This window comes from Girardinichthys multiradiatus, chromosome 7, assembly GCF_021462225.1.
Source record: "Girardinichthys multiradiatus isolate DD_20200921_A chromosome 7, DD_fGirMul_XY1, whole genome shotgun sequence".
Lineage (NCBI taxonomy): Eukaryota > Metazoa > Chordata > Actinopteri > Cyprinodontiformes > Goodeidae > Girardinichthys > Girardinichthys multiradiatus.
The window spans coordinates 24777440-24789278 of record NC_061800.1 but is presented as its reverse complement, the minus strand read 5'-3'; the positions used below and the strand labels follow the sequence as shown (position 1 = coordinate 24789278).

At 39.0% G+C, this 11839-nt stretch overlaps 1 protein-coding gene across 2 annotated transcripts; it reads right to left on the bottom strand.

Moving 5' to 3' along the window:
* Window positions 1-3191: 3191 nt before the first annotated feature.
* pcdh8 (protocadherin 8) lies at window positions 3192-9242 on the bottom strand. Of its 2 annotated transcripts, none has more exons than XM_047369933.1 (4): window positions 6692-9242; window positions 6504-6574; window positions 6164-6294; window positions 3192-4966 (listed from the first exon to the last, which is right to left on the bottom strand). In XM_047369933.1, exons 1-4 carry the CDS (start codon window positions 9080-9082, stop codon window positions 4632-4634), a joined length of 2928 nt encoding a protein of 975 aa, XP_047225889.1. In that variant the 5' UTR covers window positions 9083-9242; the 3' UTR covers window positions 3192-4631. The 2 variants fall into 2 exon arrangements, with proteins under 2 accessions (XP_047225889.1, XP_047225888.1); XM_047369932.1 differs by having other exon boundaries at window positions 6164-6297; window positions 6692-9240.
* Window positions 9243-11839: the final 2597 nt, after the last annotated feature.

The following is an 11839-nucleotide window of genomic DNA, read 5'->3' as shown; positions in this document are numbered from 1 at the left end:
AAACTGCAAAAATGGGAGCAGAATAAGTTACTTCTAACAACTGTCAGCAAATTAACAAACATGCATATTTCAAAAGATGACACAATCTTTATAGGTTCTCTTTAATGTCTGTGCTGGACTTCCTTTAGGTTAGCACTTCTTAAGGATTAGACTTAAAAATTGAAGTGATGTGGTAAACTCATGTTAATTACCAAATCTATAGGGATATAATAAAACAACAGTAGACTGAAATAAAATAACAGATGTGTGACATGTTCCCTCTTTGGTATACTGTATTCACAGAAGGAAATTACAGTGCAATGACAGAAACCTTCTTATAACATCCTATAATTAAGTGGAAATTGTTGCTTTTGCTTGTGTCCAAACCCACACCATGTCTCTCATGTTTAAACCAGCAGACACCATCGGCATGAACAAACTCGTTCTCTTCAAACCTAGAAATAATGATACAGCTGACATCTTAATGGTAAATGAGCCTAAACAAAGCCTCAGCTTCGAGACAAACTGTCAAGTAAAAAACAAATGCTGTTACTCTTCAGCACAAGCCCCACAATCCAACGCATCCAAAAGTCAATATTCACACTTGGCAGCTCAGACAAAGATGAAGACGAGGTGCGAGAAGTACAAAACATGGTGCAGTGTGGAGCGAGCCTGAAGCGCCACATGCCATCAATTCAAAAAGGCTCCATCTTTACATGCTGGAGAGTTTGTTCCAAAACTGAGTTGCTAAAAGGCCATAACACCATAATTGCAGTCGTACATTTTGCTATTTGCAAAAAATAAACTTAACACCACAAGTGCAGAAGCAATGAAGCAAGGAGATGTGACTCATTTGTTAATGGAATAGCTGTAGAGATGAGAAGGAGAGCCATGGTGTCTTACAAAAGTAATTATACACCTTGAACTTTTTCATATGTTGTCACAGAACAACCACGATCTTAAATGGACTTTGTTGAGATTTTATGTGATAGTCCAACACAAAACAATGTGTGATATTTATGTTGAAGGACATTAACGCATGGTTTTCACATTTCGTTTTCAAAATAAAAATCTGAGTAATTGCTTTGCAGAACCACCCTTTGCTGCAATCACAAATGCAAGACTTTTATGGTCTTGCATCTTCAAACTGGATGGAGCACTTCTATTAAAATACATCTTTAAGTTTTATCACAGCTTCTTAGTTTATTTATGTCTGGACTTTGACTGAGCCATTGTAACACATGAATATGTGTTGATCTGAACTATTCCATTGGAGCTCTGGCTAGTTCAGTCTCAAGACTTTTTTTATAAAACACGTTTTTTTCCAAATTTGCATTGTGTATGAATCAATTCATCCCCCTAGCTACTCTAACCAGCTTCCCAGTCCTTGCTGAAAAAAGGCAAACTATGTTCCTTGGTCCTCATAATGCTTTTTGTTTGCCAGTGTTCTCTAACAAACCTCTGAATCCTTCACAGAACAGCTGTGTTTATACAGAGATTGTATTATGCACAAATTGACTTATTTACTAACTGGGTGAATTCTGAAACGAAGCAAACTACATTTTGATAAGGCGTAAAGGAGACAAATTCCCACAAACTGAAATTTCTACTTTTATTTGTATTTGAAACAAAAGTACTAATTTCCTTCCAGTTCACAAGTTCATATGATTTATTACAAAAAAATCCCATTAAAATATTCGGAACTTTGTCGTTGTAACATAATAAAATTTAAAAAACTTTATGAGGCGTGAATATTTTCATAATGCACTTCAACCTGTGGAGATTTAAAATGTTTTGTGATAGCTGCTTCTGGACACTGATAGAAAGTTAATTTGAAAATAAAGCAGACACACATTTCACCCCAAACCGTGCAAATGAATATACCTCGTGGCATAAATTGTCAGGTCAGTGCACAATTTGTTTGACCTACAAGATGAACATAAAGCAATGACAGAGAAGGCCATATTGTATTGATTGATAAATGCATTTTTCCTCTGTGTACAATTGGCTATCTGTCAGAGCCGTGAACATCACCAGGAGCACAAATATGACCTTCTTCCTTATTGCTTACCTTTTTGAACTGCGTGACCTTGAATCTTAAAGTTAATATCTTAGCAATTTTCAAAACTGTGGCAACTCTGACGAATGGAAGCACTGAACACAGAGAGAGTGGTCAGGACAGCTTAGATATGGAATTAGTTTTATTCATGAGGAACATTGTAATACGTGAGAACTGTGTTTGGTGCTGTACGGTTATGTAAAAGGTGTCTAATCCAGTCCATTCCAGCTTTTATCACAGCTATCAAAAGCTTAAAAAAAGCAAGTATTTATGATCATGCAAATGAGGACAGCTCTTAGCCCACGTTTTGTGCAGAGGAACAAAAAAAACCTGAAAAAATAAAAATGGTTCAGACTTCTATCTATATCCACTAATATCTCCTCTTTTGCCAAAGATTTAGAATACATTAATTTCCCTATAAAGACTCTTCTTTGCCTGCCTATTTAGTGATTTGTAACTGCTTTTTTCTCTTGTCCTTTTTGTTCTCATAAATCAAGCACTCATTTAAATTGACTTTGAAAATAAACAGAACAGAATAATGCAATGACAAGGTTGTTTATGAACAGATGACTGTCTGCAGGTATTAAATAGTGTTTGAATTGCATATTTCAAGTTTTGAATATGTTGATAAAAGCAATATTAAAGCAGGCCTGTCTGTTTGAAGTTGTTGATGAAAAAACACAAGCTTCCCCAGGGACATGGTCCCTTGATTGAGAGATATGCTTAATTGATCTTTTCTTGCCTAATTTATTTGCAAAACTTCAGTTTTGTTCAGATTGAGTGTCCTAAATTTGCCTTTATATATTGTCAGTGTTCCTAAGCAGCCTGGAAAAGGATAGAATTAGATTTAGAGGATGTCCATCCATCCATCCATCCATCCATCCATCCATCCATCCATCCATTCATCCATCCATCCATCCATCCATCCATCCATCCATCCATCCATCCATCCATCCATCCATCCATCCATCCATCCATTCATCCATCCATCCATCCATCCATCCATTCATCCATCCATCCATCCATCCATCCATCCATCCATCCAGTCTCTGTTTCTTGCAGGTATTATATTTATATTTATAAAAGTGTTAGGAAAGCATTAGGAAATCTAGGCCTTTGAGTATAAAAAAGTATGGAGTTTTGACATGAGAAATGTGCAAGAACCCTTTATTCTGCATTTGAAAGGGTGAACGAAAACTATGTGAGCTTTTCAAGAAAAAGTAACAGCAATGTTCTTTAAATGCGTAGCTCTACAAACAACCAGTGTTCAGAATCCAGGGCTTTGCTTGCCGGCAGGGTTGGATATAGATTTTAAAACTCATCTGCGTCTCGTCGATAAATCATTTAGGACTAGAAACAGTTTGTACTTGCCCTGCATGTTCACGGTTGAATTAAACCAGCAAACAGTAACCAGCTCTGGAAAAGCTAATAGTAAAGCACAGCAAGCAGGTGTCTTGTAAGTGTCAGAGGACTCAAAGAGTGGCATAAAAAATTACATTTCACTTTATACATGTGTAGGTTTTTTTTTTCATTTTCTGAGCAAAGGCAGAGGAATTCATTAAAAGGCTCAACCCCACAGCAACAACTGACAGGTATAAATTTGTCAAGCGTAATACGTGGTGCTGTGCTGTGTACAGTGATGGAAATTATTTTAAAGAACAGGCGTTGATATGACAGCACCCCGGCAGGATTTTTTTTTTATGTTGGGATATTGCTTTATACTTTACTTTTCCACAGGAGCACCAGATCAGTTTTTGCTCATTTGCATGCCAGAGACCAAATGAAACAACCTTGGAGTCTTCAAAGCGAGTCTCCGAGGTAATGGAGGAGAGCACTGGATTGCTCATCTGATCAGCTCTGACTGGAGTTTTCATGATGTAGATCCAAAACTGGGTGGGGTGTTCTGCATGTTTACAAAAAATTAAAACAAGGGAGGGTCTCCACAGTGGTATCCCATCTTCCTAATCTAACACTCCTTAAGTAAAATGATTTTTTGTTACATTGCATTAATTTTAATCACATCACTGCATTTAGGAAAACTGCTAACTGGCAACTTTTATTAATTCAGAAATTTTATTTGACAAAAAACAGCAGAAACACAGCATTGAGCACCACAGAAAACAATATACTTAAATTCAAATAATGAAACATGTGTAACCGAAGATGGTGCACCAATCAATCTCCCACTGAGTGGAACTGGAGAGTTTTTCTTTGACTGGCTCTGATTGGTGATGAGCAGGTCAGACACTAAAAAATATGATTTTCCTTCTTTTTCATTAAATCCATCAAAACAAAGAGATCCCACCATTCTTGGTCTGTAACCCAAAAACCAACATCCTGTACTTTAATGGACTTTTTAAGTTTTATAAAAATCAGATAAAGACTAGGTCAAAAATAAAAAATAAAAACAAAACCAAAATCAGAATCAGAATCAGCCAGGAAAAGCCTGACCAGTGCATCTCCAATAAACAAACCACTATATGATAATTTTCCTCATAAACAAATATCTGCAATTAATTAACAGCATAATACAGACTTCAACATATTTACATCCTCAATGTACAGATAAATAAGATTACCTTCACAGTTTTTTCTAAAAGATTGTTGCAACTTCAGATTCTGTAGCCACCGTTACAATGTTTGGAATCTCCTCGTGGACTGTGGCCTGCTGTCCAGCACCAGCTTCGTGCGGCTGCTGTGGGAAGTAGGAAGGAAGTGTCCCGGATCTGAGAAAGGTCTGCATGCTGCTTCTTGGTTTTGGCTGGTTTGTGCCATATCCGCAGTCCTTCCTAATGCTGTGAGGATTGTTGAAAACAGGCATGGGGGAGAAGCCTATTGTGTAGGCATTTTCTCTGGAGTTTCTGTAGCTCCTCTGTGGTATCGCACAGTAGGCACTTTGGCAGTCCCTAGACAAGCTGTTAGCAGCACCTGAGAAGCGTAAGACAGACAAAATATAGATATGATACATTAAATGTAGATATTATGTAACCACTAGTAAGTATTTATGTAAACATGGTGTTTTTGTCAATTTAATGCAGTCCTGGCAAGTCTGGCAAATTGGTAAAGTTGCTTCTGTTATTATCCAGGTCTCAATGAGTAAAAAGAAAGACAATTGAGTATGGAAATATGTTAACCATTACTGCTACTATTAATTATTGTGTTTTTTAAAATCCCAGTTACTGCAAATAATGTTGTTTTTTTTTTATTTCTATGAAAACATTACTCTTTACCTTGATTTTACACCTTAGTTAGTGTATTTGGTTGAAACCTCAAATTCATTGAGGTTACAGTCACAAACCTTAATGTACTTTATTGGGATTTTATGTGACAGACTAATGGTCTTCATGTTTTTATTTTTGCAAATAAAAATCTAAAAAGTGTGGCTGGATTTGGAATTCAGCGACCCTAACCCATACTTTCATTGTGTGGGTTGCATGTTCAGGATAGAGTGCAGTGTTAGTTTTTCTCTACATATAGTGGTTTTGTACATAAGCTAAAAAGCTGCATTTCATATAGGGGTATCTGGGTATGTATCATTTGTCTGCCACTTCCTATAACTTCCCACAATTCTATGTTGGTTTCATACAAAACCCCAACAAAATTCCTGAATTTTTATGTTGTAATGTTGCTAATTCTAAAACTGTTTAACAGGTATGAATACTTTTGCAAGGCTCATGAATGTCTTTCAACACCATTTTAAATCAAGGTTGTAAACTGGATCTTTGGTTCTTAAACTATGCTTAAGCTATGGTGGTTGAGATGGCAAATAAAAGGCTCCACTGTGTTAAAAAAAAAAAAAACTAACAAAATAATAATATCAATGTAAAGACTGAGAAGTCTAATCTAAGTTAGTTCAGATGATATACATCCCTTTACTACAATGCCAACTGTGAAGCCAGCTTCAGTGTTGAAAAATTTAGCAATTATGTAAATCATGTATATAAAAAACATCACTAATATATACCCACATTAGATTTTTTTAAATAAAAAAAATACATAAAATAAAAAAAAGTATAAATTAAAAAATCTTTTGAACATGTTTAAAATTTAGGTGTGGAATGTTTTTGAATTTTGAAATGAAAAATACGTTGGCGCCCCGGAAGGAAGTCAAATTACAAAACGTACTTTTTAGTCTGGGCTGGAATGTGCTGAAGTTCTTCTTGCCTCCATCTCCGCTGATATCAGAGTCACTGTCATTGAAGTCACTGTCCCCTTTACCGCTGTCCTTCACGCTCAGCTGGTCATTGTTGCTGAGCCTGCTGCAATCAACAAAATACAGTATGAGCCACAACCACACTGCATTAGTCTGAACATTGATGTGTTTTCATATGCAAAATCTAGGTCTTTGCTGCCCATCTAACCTAGATCTGCAAAAATACCACAATCAATAAACTGCATACATGGAGAAGTGTGCTTTTTTTCATTCGGGTTTTACTGCTACAAAGTACATCTGAAAGGAAATTACCTCACTTGCAAGGAGTATCTGTCACCTTGCCACACAGACGTTGGCTGGAAATGCTTGGAGGGCAGGAAGATCTAAGAGCAAACAAAGTGACAGTAGAGAGCTTAGTTTCCATTTCTGGCACATAGATCAAGGCAACATCATAAGGATAAAAATATGAAAAAAGGATAGAATAACACGGAATGACTCACCTTCGATTCTGAGTCTCTGCTCCTCTCCTCATACAGGCAGGAATCATCCAGAGACAAAGACGCCCTCTCATGGAAGAACCCCTGCTGGCCTGTGTAAATGTTTGGTTCTGCAGAGCTGAGCATGGGATGGGGCCTGCCATCGAACAGGCCCTGGCACACCTCTCTCTTTCTGCCATGGCTTCTTCTCCCCCGACAGCTCAGTTTGCAAGTGAGGCTGACGGCCACAATTGCAATTAGCAGGAATGCACAACCCCCACTGAGCACAATGATGATGATTAGTGAGCCATTGAATGAGGAGCCTTCCTCCTCACTTGACCGTAGAACAATGACAACCTGGTCTTCGGGGGGCTCTGCATCTGAAACCACAAACCTTATAGTGGCACTGCTAGAGAGAGGGGCCCTGCCATTATCACTGACTGTAATTTTCATTTCCAACACGTCCCCTATTGCAGCTGTCAGCCATTGCTTCAAAGCAATTTCTCCAGTGTTTTTGTTGATGGAAAACAGCTTAGGGTCACCTTGCAGAATCTGGTAGGAGAGCTCGCCATTCACCCCCTCATCCACATCTTCGGCTAGTACATGAAGGGCAAGATACCCTGAGGGGGCATTGTACGGAAGCGGGATATCAGCAGAGTTATTCAGCAGGAGAGGGAAAGTGAAATATGGATAGTTGTCATTCTGATCCACAACTCTGATCCGGATCATTGAGGTGCTGGAAAGAGGGGGGGAGCCTCTGTCTTCTGCTTGGATAACCACCTCAATCTGCTGAAGCGTCTCATAATCAAAAGACCTCAATGTGTACAAGGAGCCTGAGAGTGAATCTACAGAAACATACGTGGACATTGGAGAGTCTCCTGGTATCTCTGAGTCTAGGAGTTTGTAGGAAACTTTTGCATTCTTCCCCATGTCAGGATCGCGAGCAACAACAGTGGTAATATATGAGCCGGGAATGTTGTTCTCAAGAACTGAAACTTCATACACAGACTTACTGAAATAAGGGGGGTTGTCATTCTCATCTGTTACACTGATTGTATACTGTCTGACCGTTTTAAAGGGGGGAGTTCCCAGATCCTCTGCCACTACAGTCAAGTTATACTCTTGGATCTTCTCCCTGTCCAGAGTAGCGGTGGTAACGATCATGAAGGTGTCCCCGTAAGCCTGCCGCAGGCTGAAATGCTCATGCCCGAGCAGGCTGACGCGCACGTACCCGTTAGAGCCAGAGTCTCTGTCCGAGGTGCTGATCAGAGCCACGAAGCTCTCCGCGGCTGCAGCTTCTGTGATGTAGGCCACCGCGTCGCTGCTAGAGGTCATCGGCTTAATGCGGATCTCCGGAGCGTTGTCGTTCACGTCCACGACCTCGATCACGACCGTGCAGGTGGACGGGACAGAGTTCTCGCCCTGATCCGAGGCCCTGATTCTCAGCTGGTAGGACGTCCTCTTCTCGAAGTCAACCAGCGCCTTCAGTGTCACGTCTCCCGAGTAAGGGTCGATGTGGAAAGTTTCGGCCGCTTCGGTTGACAGCTCGTCCGGGAAAGCATACACGACTTCCCCGTTTATGCCCTGGTCCGGATCGAAGGCGTGCACCTTTATTATTCGGTGACCTATCGGGGAATCTTCGTTGAGCTCAACTTTCAAGGAGCTGTGCTCGAAACTCGGGCTGTTGTCATTAAAGTCCAACACTTTGATGTTCACAGTCATAGATCCGAACATTGGAGTTGCTCCTCCGTCAGACGCAGTTACCTGGATGGTGTAAGAGTCCTCCATCTCCCTGTCCAGCTCACTCACCAGCACCAGCTCTGCAAACTTTACTCCGTCCTCTAATTCGCGCACTTCCACAGCAAAATGGCTGCAGGGGGAGATGTTGTAGCTCTGGATGTAGTTTTCACCCACATCCTCATCGAGAGCGATCTGAAGTGGGAATCTGGACTCCAGGGGGACGTTTTCAACTATCTCCAGTCTCGTCTCGTTGAATGGGAAGTAAGGAGAGTGGTCGTTGATGTCCTTCACCTCGATCTCTACGTGGATGAGCTGAAACTTCTCCCTGGAGTGGGCCACGATGTCAAAGGCGATGAAGCAGCGACGGGACCTCGGGCAGAGCTGTTCCCGATCGATCACATTCGCGACCGTCAAGAGTCCATCACTTTCCCGCATGTGGATCACTGATGTGTTGATCTCCTGCATAAAGTTGAAAGATGTGTCCAGGTCATCAGCCGGATCGATCTTTAAATCTTGGGATAAATTGCCTATCTCCGTCCCGGGTGCATCCTCTTCATAGGTAAAATACCTTGTGGTTGTGCTGTTCACCGTGCATGAAAACACGGAAAAAAGCATGAAAACAAGCCCCACAGATGCAGTTTTGCAAAACGCCATGCTAAGTGCCCATAAAGTCATTAAACGATGCAAGTGGTGTACTGCTTCTCTTATTTGAGTCCAACTCTGAGTTTGCAGGGCGACTTTAAGCCCCAGTGTATGCAAATTGCCTTCCCAGTCGACCAATGGCCTTCCAGTAGTGCACCAAAAGGAAACGTTTGGCGGTGCACCAATTTGCAGCTTACTGTTTTGGGTGCAAATGGCTCATTAGATAAACTGATTGTGGGGCTTTTAATCGGGCAGACACCGACTTCCATAAATTAATCTGCACATGGCAATTAATTAACTAACTAAATCATTGGGTGGACTGGGGAGGGGGGTGGCCAATAAGAACAAACGCCGGCAGAGGAGGGTACAAGTCTACCTGTTAAAAGCTTTGAAAGGATTTACTGGGCGAATTGTCACCCAGCCAGAGAAGGAATCAGACACATGGCAGTGTTATTAGAAGTCCTGCAGAAGTTAACAAGGGCACACTGCAGTAGAAAGTATCAGGAGAATTACTGGCGCTGTGTGCAGGGGTGTAAAATCCTGCAGGCAACCAAAAAAACATAAAAAATAAAAAAAATAAATTGTGAGATATTCGTGGAAGTCATACTATGAATTAAATGTAAGTAGACGTTTTATCTGTGGAATACAAATATAATGTTAAAAATAAATTAAAAGTGAAGTAATGATTGTGAAGAATACATTTTACTTTGAGTACTGCATTCTCAAAATGTTAGTTTTTTAGTTTGTTTTCATAAGCAACACTGAGAGGTAAAGTGCCACTTTTTTTTTACATTTTATAGCTCTTGGTTGGGTGAAATATGCCTTAACTTATATTTTGGCTTGTAAAATATCAAAATTAGGTGTAAAACTGTCAGATAACAGCAGGGACATAGGGACAGTAAATATAAAAGAGACAATTTTATGAAATCTTAGTGCAATGTGACAAAAACTTTAGATACCTCACTAGTGGGAGTTCTAGCATATATTGTGCCCCAGGCAAGTCGCTTCTACTGCCACTCCACACACAACCAAAATCAATCTTACTGTTTGGGAAATGCAGTCAGTGACAAGGGACATCAAGTACAGGTTTTACAAACACTGTTTCAAAGCATATGTAATCAGTGCTGAATAAGGTTTATAAATCTCAAGTTAAGGAATCTCATGACAATCCAGTTAATGACTGATCAGTTTTAATATTTCGAATGCAGTTCATGCTCCTTAAAAAAAAACAGCAAAATAACTTTTTTTTAAGTACCCGAATCAGGCATAAATGTCAGTACCTTCAGGCAGCTGTTGGTTTACAACAGTATTTTCTTACATTGCTTGCACTATGGTCAGTATAGAAGGGCTCACTCCCTATTAACTGGTCATGTATAAAAGTAACAGGAGACTGTTGAGAGCTGCTGAGAAAACTGATTGCTAAGTTTTTTTGCCTCTTGGCACCTCCCTTGACAGACAGCCATATTGGCCATATATAGTGTTTACATCTTGTAGGGTTACTGAAAAGAGGAAATGCTAAAAAATGTTTTAAACAATGTACCTTGTAGAATAAAATTTGCACTGTTAAATGATAATCTTGAAGTTTAAAACTTGAAGATGACCAGTAAATAGGAAAAAGGAAACTAAAAATATTATTGTGTAAAATCTAACTGTAATATGGCATGCTATAGAAATATTGTAGCAGTACATACAGTATGTTGACATAAAAATCTGCTGATTTAATACAAAACAGATAAGATGTTAAGAAAATTGTAAGATAAAAGCAGACTTGAATGGTCATTTAATTTTATAAGCCCTATATTTATTTGGCACTAGTAAAATATATCAACAAATCAAATGTTAAACCTGATAATAAAATTTTTAATGCCAACAATAGGTTTAACAAAAAAGTTAAGACAAGAGCATCAGGGGATTTTATGATCTGTGGCATATAATATCATTAAAAGATTTAGACAATCCTCTCCAGGCAGAGAACAAGGCTGAAAACCAACACAGAAGGCTCAGGCCCTTGGGCTAAAGAACATAAAAAACAGGGGCAGTTATGCACTGAAACACTTCTGGTCAAATAAATAATATGAATAATATCCTAAAAGATATTGCCCTCTTCTCAGGACCGAATCATTTTAAAGATGTTATAGTGTGAAGCGGTTAACTCTCTTGATGTTTGACAAATAAAACGTTTTTGGATTTCATGGAAATAATCTCCAGAGCCCCCAAGAGAACAGGGAATGGCTGGTTTGTGACCCACATGAAGCACAAAAAAACAACACACATGAAACATTGGGCTACATTATCTTTATTCTTTTATTTTTCTGCTTCTTTTAAAGACAGAAGTTGAACGAACAGGTATATAAAAACTCTTCTATCAGAGAACGATGTTAAAGAAAGCATTACAAATATAAACAGAATGCAGATTTACTGTTTATGAAACATTTAAATTCAAAGGCACTGGAAACAAATAACTCAAATGTTCAAGTAAAATTACAGCATGAAATTAAACAAAGGTTAAAATACTGGGAAGGACTTACAGAATAATATCATCTAAATCAAAGACATTCCATTATCTGTAAAAAGGAGTGACACGTTTCCATCAGAGCAGTTCTTAAAAGGCCCTTAAAAGTATGAATAGAGTGAAGTGAGTGAAGTGTCTGGAAGCTGATGGTATTCTGAAACCTATTTTAATGGTATGGTGCTTAAAAGGATAAAAAGGGCAGTTTTACCAAGTAATGTTCCTCAGAAAGGTAACTTTTTCATGCAAAATGTGCCACTAATTCTCAACATTCAATATTT